The sequence below is a fragment of the Nematostella vectensis genome, chromosome 4, assembly GCF_932526225.1.
Source record: "Nematostella vectensis chromosome 4, jaNemVect1.1, whole genome shotgun sequence".
Taxonomy (NCBI): domain Eukaryota; kingdom Metazoa; phylum Cnidaria; class Anthozoa; order Actiniaria; family Edwardsiidae; genus Nematostella; species Nematostella vectensis.
Genome location: NC_064037.1, coordinates 15,578,528 through 15,599,252, shown reverse-complemented (window position 1 = coordinate 15,599,252; position 20,725 = coordinate 15,578,528). Strand labels below are relative to the sequence as shown.

The 20,725-nt window shown below is 38.8% G+C and overlaps 2 protein-coding genes and 1 long non-coding RNA gene across 4 annotated transcripts; 2 read left to right on the top strand and 1 right to left on the bottom strand.

The window, feature by feature from the left end:
- The first annotated feature begins 1,324 nt into the window (after positions 1-1,324).
- Positions 1,325-6,623, top strand: LOC5516079 (ras-related protein Rab-3). Its single transcript, XM_032385986.2, has 3 exons — positions 1,325-1,507; positions 2,165-2,616; positions 5,813-6,623. Exons 2-3 carry the CDS (start codon positions 2,297-2,299, stop codon positions 6,123-6,125), a joined length of 633 nt encoding a protein of 210 aa, XP_032241877.1. The 5' UTR covers positions 1,325-1,507; positions 2,165-2,296; the 3' UTR covers positions 6,126-6,623.
- On the bottom strand, positions 6,617-19,738 carry LOC5516087 (oxysterol-binding protein 1). 2 transcript variants are annotated; one of them, XM_032385983.2, is made up of 10 exons: positions 18,655-18,863; positions 18,322-18,527; positions 13,876-14,105; positions 13,062-13,526; positions 12,144-12,272; positions 11,529-11,774; positions 10,272-10,493; positions 9,140-9,235; positions 8,729-8,919; positions 6,617-8,230 (listed from the first exon to the last, which is right to left on the bottom strand). In XM_032385983.2, the coding sequence occupies exons 1-10, from the start codon at positions 18,846-18,848 to the stop codon at positions 7,867-7,869; spliced, it is 2,343 nt and encodes a 780-aa protein (XP_032241874.1). In that variant the 5' UTR covers positions 18,849-18,863; the 3' UTR covers positions 6,617-7,866. The 2 variants fall into 2 exon arrangements, with proteins under 2 accessions (XP_032241874.1, XP_032241875.2); XM_032385984.2 differs by lacking the exons at positions 18,322-18,527; positions 18,655-18,863 and adding an exon at positions 19,597-19,738.
- On the top strand, positions 19,666-20,656 carry LOC116620254. The gene is made up of 3 exons (XR_004297098.2): positions 19,666-19,804; positions 19,900-19,938; positions 20,508-20,656. It is a non-coding gene; the product is annotated as an uncharacterized LOC116620254 (long non-coding RNA).
- The last annotated feature ends 69 nt before the right edge of the window (positions 20,657-20,725 follow it).

The following is a 20,725-nucleotide window of genomic DNA, read 5'->3' as shown; positions in this document are numbered from 1 at the left end:
TATGCGCATGCGCGTGCTCTGGCGAAAACAAGCACAATCGTAGTGTTGAATCGTTCGAAAAAAGGTTCGAAAGGCTGACTTCAGTCGCTGATTTGACTAACTGTACAGCATTAAAACCATACTGTACAAAAGATGACAGATTTGTGTGATAATGAGGGAGTCATGAAGAAAATTATAGCCTTAGGTTTGGTCTAGTTTTCTTAGCATTCGCCAAAATGTGACAGTTCAAAACAAAAAGGCTAGTTTAACCGCGCGGTACTGGAACTAGTCTTAGCGTTTTTCAGCGGTAGAGCTTCGTTTCCATCACCCAGGTTGCCCTTGGTCGTGGGAAAACTGGGAACTAGTCTACACTCGGTTACGAACTTAACACACGAACGGCGGCGAGTTCCGAACCTTTTCCCGAACAATTCGCTGAACCAGACTTCCAAAAATACAAGTAACGTTCACATGAAGACATAAATCGTCGCTAGAACAACCAATATGGATACGTTTTTCTGGGAGTGGTTTAATATTAACAGCACTGGCTTGATACTTGGATTTACGAAAAAGGGCTGTCTGAGTTATGGAACCGAGCACATTGTTTACAGCAGGCCTCGTCTCCATAACTCAGATTTACCTTCTCACTCACTTTTTCTAATACTTATAAGGGCTTGAACTTATTAAGGTTAGTCTATTTATCCAGGTATTTTTTTAGATTTTACTGTTAATTTCGAAATTCACAACAGCTGAAACTGACCCACATCTCTAATTTAAAACTCAAAATTAATTCCAGTTTTTGTATACATGTCATTAAGTTATATACAAAAGGGGTTAAAGCCGCATTGTCACCAGTTTACTTCCGGTCGATTACGTAACAATCTCCGATGATTTTTAACGGAAAACGCGAAAAATATTTCAAAATATTGAAAGCAGTGTTTATTGGAAGTTTCTTTGAGGATGTGATTGATAATTTAGAGCGGGTGGCCTGTTTAATATCTCGGATTAACTCGCCGCCGTTTGTGTGATAAGTTCGTAACCGAGCGTAGACTAGTTCCCAGTTCTCTCACGACCAAGGGCAGCCTGAAACGAAGCTCTACCGGGGCCCTTTTTCAGCACTGGGAGATGCTTTTCTGTGACGTCACAACTCTTACCATCCACAGGAGACCCAACCACAGGAAACCCGATAGGAACGCCTGGGACTAGGCTGTAAACGCCGGTGAGAAGACAGAGAAAGCTGAACGCAGTAAACCATGGCATTGCACAGTTTAATGAGTTTTGCGTAGTCATTCAGGTTGTGGAGTTATTGTGTAATGGCGTCTAGTGTGTGGTTTAAACAACGTGAAGAAGAATCTCTTGATTTATCACCGGGTTGAACTTCAGTGTTTTGTTGGCGCTTGATAGATTGACGCGAAGAAAACTGGGAGATAGCGACAATGGCATTTGATGGTTTTATCTTTACATAATGGCCTTTGCTATCGAGCATCAAATACAAGATATAGATCATCAAGCTTGATGCACAGCGTATACGGTAAGACTAGGAAGCGAGGATGTTGACCTAATGATCAAATCAGGGGCAGCAGAAGGGGAGGGGCAAGCAAGGGCCAGCCCCCACCCTACTTTTAAAAGTGGCGGGCAGCGCCCCCCCACCCCCACACTTTTATTTAGCAAATGATTCTTTATATATGAACGTTTTTTTTAAACCAACGGATTTCAAGCGGTAAATATGCAACCGCCAACAAATTTGTTGAACAATTTAAAATCCCGTGCTTAAAAAAACTAGGTTATATCCCCCGCGTTCTTATAAAAAGCGCTTAAGAATTTGAAACCGCCACCCATCCCTCCCCACTGAAACCATCAACCACCCCTCACCCAACTCGGTACGATACCAAAAGGATTTTAAATGTAATTTTAGTTACAAGTTGATTCAGCAATGCCACGTTAGCGGGTGTGGAAACTGATTCCGACCGTAGCGACCCGGTATCGATTCCCACCGATAGCGCTATTTATTCTGCTTTTTTTTTTAATTTTTAATAATATTAATAATGATGATGATGATGATGATGATGTTGGATGTGTTCATGCTTTGCTCAGTATCCTGTATATTTTTGATGCACACAAGACAATAACTAGAAAAATAAATTTGCATTCACGAGTTGGCTTTATGGAGCCTTTGATTCATTTACAGTTCGCGAACTCCAGCCCAGCGAAATACAGAGAAAAGAGGCCTCTGCTAGCAGGGAATGAGCCTCCTTGACACCGTTATGCTTTTGGTCTTCCTGTGGTATTTCCGAAACGAGAAGTGAAAGTAAACATCAATATGGCGGCTGCGAGGGGAGAAGAACGCGCCGATTATTTCTTTAAAATCGTTATCGTTGGCGACTACAAGTGCGGCAAAACCTCGCTATTATACAGATATACAGATAAGATATTTAATAGAAGTTTACACTCCACTGTTGGGGTCGATTTTCGCTGCAAAACTTTGACAAGAGATGGCAAACGAATCAAACTTCAGATCTGGGATACCGCAGGTCATGAGCGTTTCCGTACTGCGGTGGCGAGTTATTATAGAGGAGCAACTGGTGTACTCTTGGTGTATGATATAACAAGCAGACAGTCGTTTTGCAGCGTCGGTCACTGGTACGTACACTCGAATCAACAATGGCGGATCTAGGATTTGGCTAACCTGAGTATCAGGCCCTCCTATGTTTCTATCGCGCCGGCGAGAAACATGACAAGACTTTTATTTTTCCTGTCCGACTTTTGAAAAATAAAATAGCCTGATACCCAGGCTAAGATTTGGCTATATCCTGAAGTAGTTTTGCAGGTTACATTGCGAGTTGCAAAAACAAGATACAACACAGGCAAACCAAGATATTGGTCAGTCTCGTGATCCTTCCGGAAAATGATATTAGCCTTGTGTGTGGTTTTTAAGGAGAATTGTGGTTCAGAAAATAATATCACGAGACTGACTAATGCCCCGGTTTGTCTGTGGGAACACAGGGCATTATTTCTTGCTATGCTTCAAAAAGTTAAGGCCAGTTCCAATTTTTTTGCTACTGGCAACACAATTCAGTTTTGGTCAGACTAAACTGAAATTCATTTTCAGTTAGGGTCAGTCTTATAAATGGCCAGTTGATGATGGTGGGTGTTGTGGGTTGTTTATTTAACTGTCACCTATAGTCCTTTATATAGGGTGGTTTTTGGGCATAAAGGGTGGTTTGTAAACCTATAGTGTTTTATAGGGTGGCTTGTGAACCTAGTGTTTTATAGGGTGGTTTGTGAACAGTGTTTTATAGAGAGGTTTGTAAACCTATAGTGTTTTATAGGGTGGTTTGTGAACCTATAGTGTTTTATAGGGTGGTTTGTGAACCTATAGTGTTTTATAGGGTGGTTTGTGAACCTATAGTGTTTTATAGGGTGGTTTGTGAACCTATAGTGTTTTATAGGGTGGTTTGTGAACCTATAGTGTTTTATAGGGTGGTTTGTAAACCTATAGTGTTTTATAGGGTGGTTTGTGAACCTATAGTGTTTTATAGGGTGGTTTGTGAACCTATAGTGTTTTATAGGGTGGTTTGTGAACCTATAGTGTTTTATAGGGTGGTTTGTGAACCTATAGTGTTTTATAGGGTGGTTTGTGAACCTATAGCGTTTTATAGGGTGGTTTGTGAACCTATAGTGTTTTATAGGGTGGTTTGTGAACCTATAGTGTTTTATAGGGTGGTGGGTGTTGTGGGTTGTTTATTTAACTGTCACCTATAGTCCTTTATATAGGGTGGTTTGTGGGCATAAAGGGTGGTTTGTAAACCTATAGTGTTTTATAGGGTGGTTTGTGAACCTATAGTGTTTTATAGGGTGGTTTGTGAACCTATAGTGTTTTATAGGGTGGTTTGTGAACCTATAGTGTTTTATAGGGTGGTTTGTGAACCTATAGTGTTTTATAGGGTGGTTTGTGAACCTATAGTGTTTTATAGGGTGGTTTGTGAACCTATAGCGTTTTATAGGGTGGTTTGTGAACCTATAGTGTTTTATAGGGTGGTTTGTGAACCTATAGTGTTTTATAGGGTGGTGGGTGTTGTGGGTTGTTTATTTAACTGTCACCTATAGTCCTTTATATAGGGTGGTTTGTGGGCATAAAGGGTGGTTTGTAAACCTATAGTGTTTTATAGGGTGGTTTGTGAACCTAGTTTTTTATAGGGTGGTTTGTGAACCTATAGTGTTTTATAGAGTGGTTTGTAAACTTATAGTGTTTTATAGGGTGGTTTGTGAACCTATAGTGTTTTATATAGGGTGGTTTGTGAACCTATAGTGTTTTATATAGGGTGGTTTGTGAACCTAGTGTTTTATAGGGTGGTTTGTGAACCTAGTGTTTTATAGGGTGGTTTGTGAACCTATAGTGTTTTATAGGGTGGTTTGTGAACCTATAGTGTTTTATAGGGTGGTTTGTGAACCTATAGTGTTTTATAGGGTGGTTTGTGAACCTATAGTGTTTTATAGGGTGGTTTGTGAACCTATAGTGTTTTATAGGGTGGTTTGTGAACCTATAGTGTTTTATATAGGGTGGTTTGTGAACCTAGTGTTTTATTGGGTGGTTTGTGAACCTATAGTGTTTTATAGGGTGGTTTGTGAACCTATAGTGTTTTATAGGGTGGTTTGTGAACCTATAGTGTTTTATAGGGTGGTTTGTGAACCTATAGTGTTTTATAGGGTGGTTTGTGAACCTATAGTGTTTTATATAGGGTGGTTTGTGAACCTATAGTGTTTTATATAGGGTGGTTTGTGAACCTATAGTGTTTTATATAGGGTGGTTTGTGAACCTACTGTTTTATAGGGTGGTTTGTGAACCTAGTGTTTTATAGGGTGGTTTGTGAACCTAGTGTTTTATAGGGTGGTTTGTGAACCTAGTGTTTTATAGGGTGGTTTGTGAACCTATAGTGTTTTATAGGGTGGTTTGTGAACCTATAGTGTTTTATAGGGTGGTTTGTGAACCTATAGTGTTTTATAGGGTGGTTTGTGAACCTATAGTGTTTTATAGGGTGGTTTGTGAACCTATAGTGTTTTATAGGGTGGTTTGTGAACCTATAGTGTTTTATAGGGTGGTTTGTGAACCTATAGTGTTTTATATAGGGTGGTTTGTGAACCTAGTGTTTTATTGGGTGGTTTGTGAACCTATAGTGTTTTATAGGGTGGTTTGTGAACCTATAGTGTTTTATAGGGTGGTTTGTGAACCTATAGTGTTTTATAGGGTGGTTTGTGAACCTATAGTGTTTTATAGGGTGGTTTGTGAACCTATAGTGTTTTATATAGGGTGGTTTGTGAACCTATAGTGTTTTATATAGGGTGGTTTGTGAACCTATAGTGTTTTATATAGGGTGGTTTGTGAACCTACTGTTTTATAGGGTGGTTTGTGAACCTAGTGTTTTATAGGGTGGTTTGTGAACCTAGTGTTTTATAGGGTGGTTTGTGAACCTATAGTGTTTTATAGGGTGGTTTGTGAACCTATAGTGTTTTATAGGGTGGTTTGTGAACCTATAGTGTTTTATAGGGTGGTTTGTGAACCTATAGTGTTTTATAGGGTGGTTTGTGAACCTATAGTGTTTTATAGGGTGGTTTGTGAACCTATAGTGTTTTATAGGGTGGTTTGTGAACCTATAGTGTTTTATAGGGTGGTTTGTGAACCTAGTGTTTTATAGGGTGGTTTGTGAACCTAGTGTTTTATAGGGTGGTTTGTGAACCTAGTGTTTTATAGGGTGGTTTGTGGACCTATAGTGTTTTATAGGGTGGTTTGTGAACCTATAGTGTTTTATAGGGTGGTTTGTGATTTTTTTTTTACCAGGTATGGGGAGATGCAGCACAACTGTGAACAAGAAGCAAAAGCTGTACTTGTTGGCAACAAATGCCACCTTGATTGTGAGCGCGAGGTATCTGTGGCAGAGGGGAGAGGCCTTGCCAAGGAACTTGGTCTGCCATTCTTTGAGACAAGTGCAGAGAAAAACATCAATGTCACAGACTGTTTTGAAGCCCTGGTAGACTCAATACTTGAAGAAATCAAACAGAAAGAAATATTTAAATCAATAGAAGGAATAATGTTGCCAAATGATAAAATAGTTGTCCAAAACAGACATGAGGTTGAGGCTTGTTCATGCTGAGGGTGTGATAACTTATTAGCCAGATATTTTGACAGTCTATTTTTATGTGTTTGTGCCAAGATTTATAACAGGGGAAAATACCCTACTTGTAGGTTTTGATAGTTTTTCCCACTGCCACCATAGTGCTATGGTGGCTCTGCATGGGGAGGGGGAGAAAAAAATGCATTTTTTTTCTCCTCCTCCCCCTGCGGAGTGCTTTATCCAAGATGGCGGCCATGGTATGCGAACTTTGTCAAATGTGTTTTCCTGTTTTCAGGGTTTTCGTGCCGGAAAAACTATCAAAGCCTACAAGTAGGCTAGGGCGAGAATGAAAAGGCTCAAGCAGTTTCAACCATTTGCATCCATCCATCTGATCCATTAGGCGTGAATATTTTACGTTAGTTTAAACCCAGGGTATAAAACATTAACAAAATTGCAAGGGTGGAATTACTGTAAATAGTACTACATTCTTATACTGTCCCACAGCCAGACATACAAATAAAAACAACAACTCACAAATCCACATGGTTTATTGCTTTGCATTAATGGTGACATCTAATATTCAGTGATAAATATATCACTTTGATAAACTCTAAAATAAAAATGTTATTACTAACCCTTTACAATGACCAAATTAATACCTATCTGATTTATTTTTGAAAACACTGACAATGTTTTGACAGAATATCAAAAGATTACTTTTTGACAAAAAAGTAATTTTAATTTTCTTTAATAAATTTGTAACAGAATTTTTGAGCTGTAATAATTCTCTCAAGAGACAATATAGTATGAACCTATCAAGAGCAAACTGAGAAAGTGGAATAGTAACATAGCCACTATGAGATAGTATGGCAAGAGGGTTCTTTAGATGTCTATGATTTTATGCAACCATCACTTCCCCTCTGAGTTGCAGGGTTGTACCCCTAGATCTAAGTGCTCATCCTCCTCCAACTACGGAGCCGTAGGATTAAAAGCATTCGCATCACAGCTGGCAAACACATGCACTTGCAGCAATGGATTCTTCATTTCAGTACACAGCATTAAGAGGACTTGTGGTGTAAAGTCTAACTTTGTTTAACCCTGTGTACAGCCATACCCTTCCTGTAAAACCATGTGTATAGGGATGCCCAGTCAACATCAGTACACAGCATTAAGAGGATTTGGGGTGTCTAGTCTAACTTTGTTTAACCTTGTGTACAGCCATACCCTTCCTGTAAAACCTTACGTATAGGGATGCCCAGTCAACATCAGTACACAGTATTAAGAGGACTTGGGGTGTCTAGTCTAACTTTGTTTAACCATGTGTACAGCCATACCCTTCCTGTAAAACCATACGTGAAGCTCACAGGTGGTGGAGGATGGTGCCTTGCTGTGAGTAAGTGCTGTAACATCTTGAAAGTCATAGCTTGTGCCAGCAAGCTACTTCTTATTCCACATGCTACTCCTATCAATCTCACAGCGGGGCACACCTCATGACCATCATCTATAACTGATTTTTATTTCTTTGTAGTTAAGCAATGCACTCAAATTTGTGCCCTAGGATGGCAATAGGGTCAAGCCACTGTGTATTTTAATAAAATCTTTAAACAGATCAACAGTGGCCAATAAGATATTGCTCCTTCAAAAATATGGCAGACAAGAAATCACCTAATGACCATGTGTTTTTACTTGGTAAACTTTCTTTCTCAATGTCCATTGCTCTCCCACAGAGCTGCTATTCCAGATTAGTATCAATCGGAAATGCTCTCCAATTCTATCATAATCAAAAGATATCCGGACAAGAACCCCAGTCCTTTTTCTCCTTAGCCTCCCAATAACCCCCTTTGTAAACGTGCATCGGCATATCTGTAAGCTCATCAACGATCTTCTCAAACCAGGAAGGGGAGTACCCTTCATAGAAGATACCATCTGATAGAGCCTCCGCTGCCTCCTGCTCCCTCTTGCGGCGTCTCGTCCGCTGCTGGTCCTCTATCCGTAGCTTCTCCTGATTGGCTTCCTCCCAGTGACAATTCTCCATTAGCCGTTGGTCTGGTCGGAACCTGGAGTCAGTGGGAGCTACATGGTCCTCTGGCTCGTTCAGGGTTATGGCGAATGAAGTCATTGCATACATCTTCTCATTCTCAGGGCTGTGTAAAGTGCAAAGTAGTTAGTATTGCTCACTAATAGATGAATTCTAAAAGGATGCAGCTTTGCTATTCTTTTGTTGCGAAAATCTTGTTATTGGGATTCAAATTATTTTTAGATCTTGTGTATAACAAGGATCTTTTAATCATACATGATGTTTGAAAACAAAAGTAGGATGTATAAAAGGAAGCCTGGCACCTCATACATCCCCCAAGTGGATGCCAAAAAATGGGTTATTTCCTATTAAAGGGATGTCAAATACTATCCTTTTGCCATAGGATACTGATATATAACTGTGCACTCCCCTCCAGCAAATTTTGGGTATTTGCCTAGAGGCAAACACCTTTGCTTTTCCATCATTTCTTTTCTAGGCCAACTGTAGCATAAAGTTTTAATATCTGAAACCCAAACAACACCCCATGTTTTATTGCTGTTATCTCTAACATATCTTTTAGTTTTCAATATCTCATGACAATTATGTGTATCCCAGTATAACTTACGGAGGCAGAACTCTTTTCCACAGCACGACAGGAGGCAATGTTTGAGGCTGCCCCTTTTGCGAGGATGATCCCTGGGCCTTTACGCCTGGGGACTTCAAATAGACCACTTTGGCTGCCTCTATTTTGTTATCCCAAGTTCCTGATATGACATAGCGCACAGTCTTGGTAGAGTCTGTTACAACTCCCGTGACCTGTTATGTACCAAGATGTCAATTAAAGAAGGCCAATTGTTATGCTCCTGCACAATACCCAAAGAATCCATATTGTGAAAAAGGTATAGTGTAGGCTTTAATCGGGGATGGTTATTTTGTACAAATTAACAAAGTATTTTCAATTGTTAACTATATCAGTGGTTGATCAACAGATCAGAGGAAATACTTCTTATAAAACACAAAGTTAATCACAACACACCTTCCGAGGGGTATCTCTCCCAAAGTAGTTATATGCATCATACTTTAAGTGACAGTTCTCGTTGGTTGTGTGATTGGCAATGTCCATTTCTCCAGACTGAAATTATAACAGAAAATATTTTTAAAAGGCATTTTACTCATACAATGTCACACAGAGACACCCCACAAAGATGCACACAACACGATCATTAAAAAATATCAGACAAACAAACACCTTTGAGACAGGGATGAGCTATAGAATACAGGCTGTAGCCAGGATTTGAAGGGTGGTTTGTTTTTCCATTTCAGCAGACCAAATTCAGGTATACCCCTCTCCTCGCCTTATTACATTAGGCAATCAATACTTCAAATAAATTAAATCTTGTATTTAAAATGTTATTAATAGGGTGCTTTTTAACAAATAGCGATAATAATAAAGATAATTATTATAAAAAGTTTTTTTTATAGTAATTTTAAAGACATATTGATGTGCACGGTACATCCAGCCAAACGTTATATCTATTTTTTTTTGCTCTGAGCAGACCTTCAAATCAGACGACCCCCCCTGAGCCCCCCTGGCTTTCCTTGTTGTTTAAGTCATTTGAAATTCAACCATTATCAGCCACACATGCTGGCATAGCTACACTAGAAAATTACATGATTTCAAGCCCCATGTTGTCTTGAAGCAGTTATTGAATAAAAATATTGTTATCATGTCCCTGGTTATGTCATCATGTTTATACTGCATGAATAGGTTAGTTTTCCGAAACCAACTATCCCTCTCTCCTAAGATATCTGTTCAATACCAGACCATATCCCCCTGAGTTATTTGATCAATACCAAGAACTTGTCCCTCCCCCTGAGATTTCTGTTCAATACCAGACCATGTCCCCCCTGAGATATCTGTTCAATACCAGACCATGTCCCCCCTGAGATTTCTGTTCAATACCAGACCATGTCCCCCCTGAGATATCTGTTCAATACCAGACCATGTACCCCGTGAGATATCTGTTCAATACCAGACCATGTCCCCCCTGAGATATCTGTTCAATACCAGACCATGTCCCCCGTGAGATATCTGTTCAATACCAGACCATGTCCCACTCCCCCTGAGATATCTGTTCAATGCGAAGACAAAGACTTTGTCTCTGTACCTGATCAATCCAGAGTTTGCCAACAATGATATTATGCACGGTGGTGGTGACTTTCCTCCATGTGTAGTGGTTACCAGACTTTATAAACTTGAGGTGCGCTATCCCCTGAGGTATGATCTGCAAGTATTTGCCACGGAACTTACTGGTGGCCGAGAACTCTTGCCAGAAGATCCAGTCCTTGTGTTCTGCATGAAATGCTGATGCTGGAGGGTGATGGCTGACCTGTGAACCAATAAATAAATAAATAAATAAATAAATGAATGAATGAATGAATGAATGAATGAATGAATGAATGAATGAATGAATGAATGAATGAATGAATAAATAACATGCATAAATTGGTCAGGAGCAGAACTATAAACTATTCAGAGGCAGATCTAGGTACCATTCACTCTATCATAGTAAACACGTCTTTTTTTCCTATCGTTCTGGAATGGGAATGGTTGGTTGAGAATGTTCAGAATGGCATTCGAGTCATTCTGCTACAGGTAGCAGAATAGGTGGAATGGCCTCCATTCCATTCCGAAATGGAAAAGCAGGATACATGAACACAAGCTCTTTCTATTCTAATCATTCTCATTCTGGAATCATAAGTGAAAAAACGCACCCTTAGTTATTATCCAAGGGTGTTTGTAATAGCAATAGCCTGCTTGCAGGCAGTACTCAGTGTTAGAGCACAAAAACGGACGCAGGGCAGGGGGGAAAGGAGAGAGGAGGGAGAAACCGCCTGCACTAGTACCCGTGATTCTCAGGACAAACTTTGAATCCCGTCCACCAGCAGACGGGGTTTGTGATTGATCGAAAAACAATGGGATGCTTACAAATTCTGTCTGACAGCCTGGAGCAGACTTGCAGGTTTTCCTTCGAATTCTGATTGTTTATACTTTTCTGCTTAGAGATTAAAAATAAATTATTCGTAGAGAGAGATGTTTTTTATTTGCTGTAGTGGAGAGCAAAGCGAAGGAAAACATTTTTCGGTTATGATTGGCTCGAGAAGAATACGTGACAAGACTACCGGAAGTCATTATTAGTTAGGGGCTGACTTGTGAATCACAGTTATTAGTGCAGGCGGTTTTTTCCTCATTCTCTTTCCTCCCTCACCCCTGCCCTGCATCCATTTTTGCGCTCGCCCCCAGGAACCATGCAGCTTATAATACAAGATCAATCACCAGAGAGGGTTTCCCGCAATAATAACTGCGAGTACGGCCTGCAAGCAGGCTATAATAGCCAGAGCTGACTGTTATTCACAAACTCCACCTGCTCAGCCAGAGATCTCCATCCATAGTCTTCTGAGCGATCACACTCAAATGTCTCCCCCAGTAGTGGGTTGAAGGGCTTATTTGTTCTATTGCTTGTTGTAGAGTAGGAGGACACAGTGAATGCTGCTACATAGCACATCTGTTCCAGTGAGGAGGTACAGGCGGCTGCCTTGTCAAGGACCTCACTATATTCTAATTCTTCTGTTATTCTTTGGAGCATTGATAACGGCTCATTAAAGTTAACCTGCAGGATGATTCAACAAATATCAATTAATTAATTAATCAATCAATCAATCAATTTAATTACTTTAATCAATTAAGTAGTACAGTACTTTATGTATTAATTGAACTGGGTGAATTAATTAATTAATTAAATCTCTGAGCCCAATCGACCAATATGAGAAACTCATGGTTTCCATATCACTGCATAAGATATCAAAAGAACAAGAAAATTGATTCCTCACTGGCATATGTGAGTTCCTAATAAGTGGCTGCTGATAACAGGAAAATAGTGAATCCGCAAAAATCCACAAAAAGTTATCATTAGTATAAACAGTCGTTAACATATGCATTTCATAGTATCCCATGTCGACTACATAGTAACATGACCTACCGGCATAGGTATTTTGGTTAGCTCCTTTCCTATACAATTCTTTAGTATACTCCAGAGGTTAATGCTAATGTCTGGCCTAGGTGGGATGGATGTTCTGTAAGTCTTGAGAGGGGTTCTATCGATGGAGAGCTAGGACAAAAAAATAACATAAGCACAAGAGAGAAACTAATATACATTACTCTAAAGGTTGGATCATTTTATAATTGGGATCAGCAACGATTACTACATTTACTTGAATTAGCATCACACAATATAGTTAACACAACCCTAAGTTTGCGTCCTTCATAAAAAGAGTATCAATTTCAGACTGAGGTCACAGTAAAACCTATAAATAGCTTTTTTTCCTAACTTTTAATTGCAGGCAAATGAATAGGAAAATATGGCCCCTGTGTACATGTTCATCTTAGAACCAATCAGACAGCAGAATTTGTTGCAGCGACTTTTTACTGTAGTTCTTGATTAAATCTGCAGACATTTTTTGATAACTTTTGTGGCTATTGCACATTAGTTAGAAAAGGATACTGTTGAAAGCAAGAGAAATTTGGCCTTGAACAAGTATAATAACTGCCACGTATTTTGTGGCTGCTCTTATCTTAGCCATATTTTCAGTTTCTTTTCTTATTAGAGGCCAGCCCTAATACTGTAAGCAACCAGTTGTTGCACAGTTACGAGGGTGGTCAACAATAAAGTATTAGCACTGTAATTTGTCTTTCAATATGATAATAACAGCAAACAGGTTACTGTTGAAAGCAACAGAAATTTGGCCTTGAACAAGTATAATACAGTAACTGCCACATATCTTGTGGCTGCTCTTATCTTAGCCAGGTGATCGACAATAGAGTATTTGCACAGACTTATTAAACAATGTGTGGCTGGTGGTTGACCAAACAAAATGGAACACTCAATTACTCTTCTTACCGATGATGAGAAATGGCCAAATGCCCCAATAGCAGGAATGGTCGATACTGTGGTACAAATGTTTACATCATTCTTGACTTTGGCTTCAGTCTTAGGGGTTTCCGATAAAGCATCTTGAGCAGGTATTGACAAGTCACTGAGAGAGCTACTTTCCTCGGAGCTTGCAGTGCTCTGTAAACTTTCTCTGCTCTCAGTGTGTGGAAAGCCTAGTTTTTCTGGGTGTTCAGATATTGCATCAAAGAAGTCATCCTCGTCATCGTCATCATCATTTGTCTGACCCTGGGTAGGTGGTCCCATTCCAGGAGTGCCTGACTGACGCTGACATTTGCGCTCCAAGAGATAGTGTTGTCGTCCCAGAACTTCAACTGTCTCTTCAAGATTGATGCGCTGGTTTCTCTCATACTGGAGTGATTTTTGCCACTTCTTCTCCTGTGCCTGGGCCAGTTCCAAGAATTCCGCACAGGCCTAGAAAGTAAAAATGTTTCTATGTTTCAAGGGTCAAAGGATTACCAAATTCCAAATCAATTTCCAAATTTGCCAATCAAAATAGCTAAGCTATTAGTACCATTTTAATTTATACATCTTCTCGTCAAAACCATCAAGATTTTATAATATCTCATTCACATGCAATGCCCAAGTTCTAAGGCCCATAACCTCCCTACACATGGCTGGAAGTGAATTCAGGAATTCAGCTCCCCCTTTCCTCTAAAAAACTCTTCCATAAAGGGAGGGGCTATGGGGCAAACTTGCCCCCCTCCCCATTTGTTCCACCCGTGTTTCTCTACCTCATGTTGAAAACGTGTGGATCACTTACACTGATCATGGCATTTGAGGTTATTCTGAAGAGTGTTGCCTTCTCGTTGACAGCTTTGAGCTTGTTAAAAAGTGTGTGATTATCTTCGATCTCTTGTAGCTCGCCGATAGCCCTCTGAAGTGCTGAGCCATGCTTTCCCACCAGGTCATTACATGTCTGCAAGTCGCTTAGTTTACTGCTCAGGGGCTTGATATTCTCCGCATGATCACTTGCACCTTCTTCCTCCTCGTCTACATGAAACAAATAAAGTTAGCCATGCTAAGAAATGCGTACTACAGCTGGTGGTTTTCAGCATTGTGCACGCGCTTCAAATAAAGACTTATCACATCTGCACATCTGAGGCCTGGTTACACAGCCTGACTTGAAACTAGCGACTTGACTATACTACATACAAGTAAAAGTCAAAATTGTGTTTGTGTAAATAGGCCTTTAGATGTGTTTACAGCTTCGTCCGAAACCACAAATTGGACAAGATTTCGAAGGTAAACAGGTCTATGTACTAGGAAAGCCTGAGAGTTGACAGAGACAATTAATTGCACAATGTGTTATTTTGTACATGTGGCTATGGATAATCCAAAACTATCAAAGCAGATGTTGCTATTGAATATTTGAGAGTACTGCGAGAATAGCTCTGGTCCTCAGCCCTTGCAAACTTTTAAATCAGGCTAAACATTTTTGTTCAATTTTAACTTCATTGCATCATATAAGATTTCCTATGTGGCAATTAAATGTGGTCTTGAGATCCAAAAAAACAAATAATAAGCAAATGTATTGCTTTGAAAAAGTCTCCATTGCTTTGCCTCACAGCCAAGGTAACCCTTAATGTTATCCTGAAAACAGAAGCCTGCTTATGCCAGATTTTACGGCTGGAACACTTAAAGGGATATTTATTGGGATATAAATGACTGTTTTGTAAAAAAATATATATATGTCTAAGTACGAAAAATTTTCGCCTGAGCTATGCAAAAAGGAATAAAGAGCTACACCAGCCTAGCCTAAAGGACTAAGTGAACTGGTTTGACAATGGATATACTTTATATTGATAGAACAACTTATTTTCTAAGAACTCATCCCGGTGAAATACAGTACTTGTTACAGATTCTTGTACTAAACTAAATAAATATATACAGTACTGAAATTTCGGCAAAGTTGAGGGTTTTTGATTTCAACATTTGTTGTAAATGAGCTCTTTTTCTGTACACTGTACTTTCTATGTATTATGTGCTTTGGTTTTCCATGAAGCTTTGCTTTAGCAGTAGACTATGTTAAGTGAATCGAAGTTTGAGATTTCGATTAAGAAGAATCCTCTGTCTCTACAAAAAAGAAAACTTGTGTTCTCCGAAATCGCTTTGCCAACATTAGCAGATTAGATTAGTGTCTCAGGAATTTCTGCTGTACATATAAGTCTATCCGAAAATTAGAACAGCAAAATTCTGGTGAAGTTCAGCTAGAACCACATTTGCCTAAAATTCTTGCTTAAATGAAAACTTGCCAAAATTTGGGGAGTGTGCAAAACAAAATTACGGATGTTTTTGGATGTTATTGTCAAATGTTCGGCGAATTTAGGCAAAATTTGGTTGCATTACTTTCTGTCACTACTGTAATCATTGATGTCAGGTGTTTTCAATTATGTAAAGCAGAATAAACCCAGCTATTGCATTAGCAAAGGATGCATAATAATAATAATAAATTCTACATGTCTTTGTTGATGTTTGTGCAACATAGCATAAATGTGCCTCAGCCCTTAACATAAACATTAAATGACTGATACAGTATACCTATATGGGAGTTGGCTCTGAAACAAAGAGCCGAAAGCCTTCTGCACACAGTAACACGGTCATTAGTTTGTTTGTCTGGAAAAGTCCCAACAAGTTCAATTTCCTCAACTGTGTTTTGTCTTCTCACACGGAATGCAAACATCACAGTGCAGAGACGAAAGGCATTTGTTCAATCTCTTAAATTGCAGCAGATGCACTTGTGTTTTACACAAGAAAAAAATTGTTTAAAAAACTTGGCATGTAGTGTGATACATCAGCCCTCAAACTATTAGCCCTTATTTGTATATTGTGGTATTTATGGTTAAAACAATGAAAATTACATGGTAAAACAAGCAAAAATAATAATGGGAAAAATTTGGAACATAATGCTTTTTTATTAAAAAAGTATAATTTAAAGTTGATTAACAAAAATGTAGGTGGTATTTTGGAGGATAAATAATTTGGAAACAGTTTTTTGGTCACTTTTGAATATGAGAGTGAAAAATGATGTTTAATTGAGTTGGCAGGTACCTGCTTCTATCAGTGAAAAATCTTGGATAAGAAACTAAAGTCACAAAAATACCATGGAACTTATAAGTCCTTCACTTCACATGGAAGAGCACTCTATTAGAAACATGAGCCAAGACATCCTTACAGAAAATGACACTTGTTTGTAAATTATAATTTTGTATAGTTTAAAGACATGTTTAAACGCATGATCAGTGCTCACTGGGCTATAAAATCTGAAAAAATGTTTTCAGTGGTTGAATTAAAAAACTATGTAGGCAATCAATGGGCAGAAAGTGCGATGAACCGAGAAGAGTAAATCAGAATACTGTTCCATGGATATCTATGCATTTCAGTTCAAATAAAAGTTGCATAATGTATTTATGGTCACAAGTAAAACCTCAGGCTATGATGACAAGAATAAAAAAAACATGAAATTTAAAAAAATTAGATTCAAAATTTGTGAAAGAAATCTACCAAATAAACTGTACCTTCTGAAGAGTCCTCCTACAAGGTCACTGCACCTTGCTGGGATTTCTACTAGATTTTCCAAATATAGTATTTTTGCTGATTAAATAATGATATGGTAAACATAGACAAAGATGATCCAAGACACTGGGAGCATCAACTAGTCACCTGAGGGGGCCCTACAACACCTCTCAGGTCTCTGATTGGCTCGATTTGACACTCATGACACAGAAATGGCCTCCAGATATCAAAAGTCAGCGTAGCTTGTGATTGGTTCATTCATTAGACATGACACACTAATGGTTTTGAGATCAAAGACGATAATTGATTTTGAGAGGGAAGATTTTATGTCACACAAAGTAGGTTACAAATTTTATAACCCCACCTCATTAACCTTTGTTTTATTATAGCTGAATATAAAAGGGAAAAGAGATTCTGAGAGGAAAAAAGTCTAATTCAAACATTTAAACAATTATTTAAGGCAACAGAAAAAAAAGAGAAAGAGTATTCTCTTGAGAGCAAGGGATGCTTCATTTGGACCACACATTAAAATAATTCTTAGTGTAAGGTGAGCTATATTTATAACAGGTTTTAACCTGGCTATAAGAATTTTACAAAATGAAATTTTAACAAATAAGGTCAAAGAAAAACAAACATTTAGGCGTTTCATGGTATAAATCATAGGTGCAAACACAGGAGAGTGTGCAGGGTGAACCTGCCTTGGCAGCCAAAAAGTAGACTATTTCCATTTCAACATTGCTATGATAACAATGTGTGTTAGGTGTTTTTACATGCAAAGAAATGTGCATCTTAGCAAAAGGTTGTATTGTGATGGAATTAAGATAAAACCAATCTTTGAATATAGTTAGAGAAGCCTTCTTTGATTATTATTTGAGTGATCTGTAGTGCAATTTTAATTCTTTTTCTAAAGAATTATAGGTCTAAAGAATTATAAGTTAATAACCGAAATTATAATTTCATGACTCCCCAGAATCTAAAATCCCTATCTTGTTTTAGTCAATCAAACCTAATAATGAAACCTGCACTGAAAGTTTGATTGATTACAGATGCTTTTCCCAATGATGCAAGGAATTTGGACTAAGGGAAATCTAGCAACGCAGATTTCAGGTGTAATAGCAATCAAAAAACTGATCCACTGAGAAAGTTTCGATTTATTTTACAGTTGATGGAATCCCAAATGATTATTGTTGTCCAGAGTTACTGTTATCTTAAATTGCTTTTCGAGGCTGCACCATAAATGAATATTTTCTCATGAAGAGGAATCTAAATATAGAACAGAAGTAATCACAAATAATGTTGCCTCACAAAATAGCCCCCAAAAATACTCCAATCTTCACAAATACCATCCTTTCAGCCAGGTTAGTGATAGGGAGATAACCAGACAGCACCAGACCACAAAACAATCAGCAATCTGATCACAGAAAGCTCAAACAATGTTCTGGAAAGGTTACTAACAAATAGTGTACATTTCCCATCACTTTTGTTCTTCAAATATACGTACATCCTCTTTATAGTAAATGTCAAATGGGAAACAAATGACGTTTAACGCCTGCTAACATTTTAATGCTTGATATTTCTTATTCTAACGTAACTTATAGTAAGCTTATTAAGTATGGAGATCAATCATCATTGCAATATGATGACTGTTGGGGACAAGCTCAGCAATATATTTCTCCCTCTTAAGACCACAAACCTGATTCGAGCATTTTTATAGCCTTGGCTTTTGCAAGTTCCAGAGCTGTCACCCATCGTTGTCTCTCTACTTCGGTCGATGCGCGGAGATGAAAAACTTGCGTACCGCCATTTGAGATAACGAAACTACAAGCGTCTTCAGTGTCGATAAAAGCTCCAGCTAAATTGATGGTCCCGCGGCATGTGTGTGCCATTTCGGCTTGATTCCTAGCAATGAAGACCCATTTAAAGCCGATAGCATGGTAGTAGGGGGTAAACGAAGAAACGATATTCAAAGCGAAAGTGGGTCGATCCTTCCGCCATTTTGAATTTCATAGAAAGAGAGCGGCTTTACCTGTAATACGATAAAAGACCATTGGAAAGCACAAACCAGCGTCTCTGGTAACCCTTTATGTAGTTCGTCCATTTGAGGAGCCATCCCCTGAAGTGATCGGGGCAAACTCGGCCGTCCGGCATATTTTTTTGCTCTTTATTTTTCACATTTTGCTTTGGAAGTTCTACGATCGTGTACCCGAGTAACTCATCCATGATCACGTGATAGCTATCGGCCGCGCATTTGCTACGCTATCAGAGGGTTGGGAAGCAACCCCCCCCCCCCCTCCCCCAAACCAATACATAGTAATTATGAACAAACAAAAATATTCACAAACAACATTTGTATGCACTACTTAATTTTTCTGTCGGATAAATAGCAAAAAGAAAAAAAAAACGGCAGTTGATTTTGGGATTTGCGGTATTTCTTGAATGCTTTTCTCCTTTAATAAAACCGCTGGCCACATCGTAATGGCCCATTACTTTTGTATGATATTATCAAACTGGATATAACAACATAACACAACTTAGAAATAGAATTCTATGAAGCACAAGAACATAACTGTACATAAGATATTTCGTTCCATCTATTCCCCCAAAGATACTATTAAAATTTAATCGAGCTGCCTTTATAATTGTGGTTCTAACATAGCTTTCCACACCGGTAGCGTTCAAGCTCTGCGGTATGCTCGCGAAAAAAGGCATTAGCACGGGGTTATAAAACAGGTTTTATCGGCTGCTAATGTGGTCCGGATACTGGAGATCCATGCAGTGATATTTTACAGTACTTACGACAAAATGAATTGAACTAAAATGTGATTATTACAACTCACAATCTACAATTACAAAGTCAAACTCGAATATCATCTTTGTTTCATAGGAGCGTAAATCGCACGGCGAAAAATCGCAGCACTCAGCAACGCAATGTAATTGTTATCACATTATCAGCAAGTCGGATACCTACTTTTTTGCTCTCCCTCTGTTTGACTTTTCGCAGGTTCAAACAGTTCTGTCGTGTCTGCGCTTTCCGTCTGCAGCCCTTCCATCTTTTATAAATAGCCCTGCGTCCAGTATCTAACTCCAAACAAGGAACAAATTCGATCCATCAACGCTGAATGTTCTACTGGGAATTTCACTCACCAAGTTTACACAAAAAGTTTAACTATAACCAGGTAAGGAAAACGTTCTCGACTAAGGGAAGTGTGCATTCGGTTTATGTTGTTATAGTAAGAGTGGACGGCCGACTTGAACATTTCCTACATTACAGGTCAGTAGGACGTCACCAAGTCAGCACAACGCACTTCCGGTAAGACACCCCATTTCGCTCTGAAAGTAATTCTTAGCGTTAATTTATATTGTTGTCTATCAATTAATTGTTACGTAAGTTATCTTTGCATGGATTTTGAACAATTCAATACAAACCGAACTTAAAAAAAATACATCTACTTCCGGTGAGCAATTGGCGTTGCGTTATTAGTCACGCAACTCCTGTCACACTAGGCTGTGAGGCGAACGTACAGTAAAAATATCAAAACATAAAGTAATTTATAGAGGACATAAAAAAATTATAGAGATCTTCGGCTGGAGTCACCACTGGTCTATTAAAAAAAAGATAATCCTTTCTTTTTTCAAATATGGTCGATATTTTGACAATTCTAAATCTCTGGCCGCTTTTGTTTTTCCATCTCGTCTTCCCAGTACTATTGGGTAGAGGGGCTTTTCCCATCCTCTTTTAGTTTAAAAAATGGAAAGGGACGTCAGCTTTCTCTCTTCTTCTTACTCTGCTCCCTTCTCTTTGCTCGAACTTTTATTTTAGCCGTTTTCAGGGTATCTTTCTAGTCCTTGTTGACAAAAAAATCCTGATCTCATTTCTAGGTAGGGGCGTACGCAGGATTTTAACAAGTTGCAGTCAAAGCATTCAGAAGCTGAATGAGGGCGTGGCCCCTCAACCCGCATCCCCGTGAAGATTTCATAGCTCCCGCTTTTGAGTTTGAAATTGGCGTCAATGTTCCCTGCTAGCAGAGGCCTCTAAGAGGCCTCTGCTAGCAGGGAAGCGTCAATGCGTCAGACTTTTGAGAATATTTCACGATCCT